The 3,092-nt window shown below is 44.0% G+C and overlaps 1 protein-coding gene across 1 annotated transcript; it reads right to left on the bottom strand.

Moving 5' to 3' along the window:
- Positions 1 to 1,774: 1,774 nt before the first annotated feature.
- LOC120933756 (E3 ubiquitin-protein ligase TRIM39-like) lies at positions 1,775 to 2,628 on the bottom strand (the record flags this gene model as incomplete). Its single annotated transcript, XM_040347132.1, has 1 exon — positions 1,775 to 2,628. A coding segment is annotated over one exon (732 nt), but the record flags the coding sequence as incomplete, so codon positions are not given.
- Between the last annotated feature and the right edge of the window lie 464 nt (positions 2,629 to 3,092).

Raw genomic sequence — 3,092 nt, forward strand, 5'->3', positions numbered from 1 at the left:
ACTCGGCTGAACGAGGAAACAAGGTACTGTGCTAATGTTTAAGTATGTGAAACCTGATGTATTGGGGGGGGCTCTCTGTGCATCCTGATGTATGGGGGGCTCTCTGTGCACCCTGATGTATGGGGGGCTCTCTGTGGACCCTGATGTATTGGGGGGGCTCTTTGTGCACCCTGATGTATTCTCTTTGTGCACCCTGATGTATTGGGGGGGCTCTTTGTGCACCCTGATGTATTCTCCTTGTGCACCCTGATGTATGGGGGGCTCTCTGTGCACCCTGATGTATAGGGGGCTCTCTGTGCACCCTGATGTATTGGGGGGGCTCTCTGTGGACCCTGATGTATTGGGGGGGCTCTTTGTGCACCCTGATGTATTCTCTTTGTGCACCCTGATGTATTGGGGGGGCTTTTTGTGCACCCTGATGTATTGGGGGGGGGCTCTTTGTGCACCCTAATGTATTGGGGGGGGGGCTCTTTGTGCACCCTGATGTATTGGGGGAGGCCCCTAGGGGACTCTGATGTAAGTGGAGGAGGCTCTTTGGAGACCCTGATGTATGGGGGGCTCTTTGGGGACCCTGATGTATGGGGGAGACTCTGGGGACCCTGATGTATGGGGGGGAGGCTCTCTGGGGACCCTGATGTAAGGGAGGGATCTCTGGGAGCATTCGTTCGTGTGTCGAGAACGAGTGCGACAAAGGCAAGAGAATTCTTTTTGGACAGTGTTGGACAGTACTCGAACAAACACACTTAGACCGAATTTTAATGGTTCAAAGAATGTCAGGTAAAATTGCCGGCCCTCACGCATGTTCACTAAATCAAATCTGGCCCTCTTTGAAAAAAGTTTGGACACCCCTGGTTTACATGTATAGATCATTAATACAGGAAACGGAAGAATAACATAATTATCACCTTTTGTCGTTGCATTAAAAGTGTACTTACTAAAAGATAGAAAATAAATAATAAAGGCAAATTTTGCATATATATATGCTGGGCGGAAGTGACGTCAAAATGTCAGTCCCGCCCATGCGTCTTAAAGAAACATTTATTTTTTATTTATTTTTTAAAAAACAACATTTCAATTTTTTTTTTCTTTTTTGCATTTAAGCATAAATATGAGATCTGAGGTCTTTTTGACCCCAGATCTCATATTTAAGAGGACCTGTCATGCTTTTTTCTATTACAAGGGATGTTTACATTCATTGTAGTAGGAATAAAAGTGATCAATTTTTTTTTCAGTGTAAAAAATAATATAATAAATAAAAATAAATAAGAATACAAAAAAATTTTTTTTAAAGCATCCCGTCCTGACGAGCTTGCGCGCAGAAGCGAACGCATACGTGAGTAGCGCCCGCATATAAAAACGGTGTTCAAACTACACAAGTGAGGTATCACCGCGATTGTTAGAGCGAGAGCAATAATTCTAGCCCTAGAGCTACTCTGTAGCTCAAAAAATGGAACCTATAGAATTTTTTAAACGTCGCCTATCGAGATTTTTAAGGGTAAAAGTTTGATGCCGTGCCACGAGCGGGCGCAATTTTTAAGCGTGACATGTTGGGTATCATTTTACTCGGCGTAACATCTTTCAAAATATATAAAAAAAAATGGGCCAAATTTATTGTTGTCTTATTTTTTTTTTCAAAAAAAGTACGCTTGTAAGACCGCTATGCAAATACGATGTGACAAAAAGTATTGCAATGACTGGCATTTTATTCTTTAGGGTGTTAGAAAAAATATATATAATGTTTGGGGGTTTTAAGTAATTTTCTAGCAAAAAAACTGTTTTAGTCTTGCAAACACCAAATCTGAAAAACACCCAAGGTCCTTAAGTGGTTAAAGTTGCCCATGCTCCAAGCATTGACTCTACAATGGACCAATCCTACCCTCCTTCCCTATCATGTCACTACTTTTGGGATGGATCTTTCACATCTTGTGTTTTGCCCCCACATATTTTTATACAACCTCCCCTTACTGCACATAACCCAGCATGGAGGGGCTCAGTGAAGGTGGTGGTGAAGGTGTGGAGGTGTCGGATCGGGTCACACAGATCATAAAAGGAGATCCGCCCGGCCTCATAATCCAGATATATCCTGACTCTGTTACTGGAGATATTGGCAGGTAAGGGGATATCTTTGCTGTCATGTCTCACAAAATGCCGACTACCAGATCTGAGCAAACCCCAGGACTTGTTATTCTTTCCTATTCCTGCCTGCAAAACTTTCCTGTCTATACTGGGGTAACACATCCCGACCCTCCAGTATTGTGATCCCCCAACATCCACTTCCCAGTATTGTCTCCCTGAGGAGAAACTCTGACTGCTCAACACCTGAGGATAATAGTGAAATCTCTCTGGTGTTTCTGGGTAATTCTGGTTTCTATCTGACCTGGATACAGTTTTCCTGTCATCTGATATCTGTAGATAATTACTAGCTGTGTTTCCATCCAGTAATATGTCTGCAGCTACCTGTATATAGAAGTCTACATTTACCCCTCTTATTATATCAGATAATGTGTGTAATGTGCGTGATATCCCATCCACATCCAGACCCCCTCCATTATGGAGGAGCTTCTCACGTCTCTCTCTGTCCTCATCTCCATCCTCAGTATCACACAAGTCACCTGTGTCTGATTCCTGTAAGACAGTCAGTGGATCCGTCATGTTACACAGCTCCTCAATGTGACGCATCTTCCTGGACAGCTTCTCCTTCTTTATTTCCAGATCCCGGATGAAGATGGAGATCCGCTCTGCCCTCCCGGAGATTTCCCTCAGGACTCTCTTCTCCAGATCTTCCAGACGTCTCCTGAGATCTCTAAACAGGACAGTGACTCTCTCGGTGTCACCAGCTGCTTCTTCTTCTACTTTCCTCCTGTGTTCCTGCAGACTCTGGACTCTTTCCTCCGTCTTCTGCCTCTGTGTTGAAAGTTTCTGTAGAATGTTCTTCTGTTTGTTCTTTTTCTTCTCAGAAGCCTCATCCATCATCTCCACCTGGTGTCTCTGATGTTCTCCAACCAAACTGCAGGCTGCACAAATGCAGGTACCATCCTCAGCGCAGTAATACTCCAGGATCTTCTTATGGACGGAGCATTTCCTGCTCTCCA

Source organism: Rana temporaria, chromosome 3, assembly GCF_905171775.1.
Source record: "Rana temporaria chromosome 3, aRanTem1.1, whole genome shotgun sequence".
In the NCBI taxonomy this organism is placed as follows: Eukaryota; Metazoa; Chordata; class Amphibia; order Anura; family Ranidae; genus Rana; species Rana temporaria.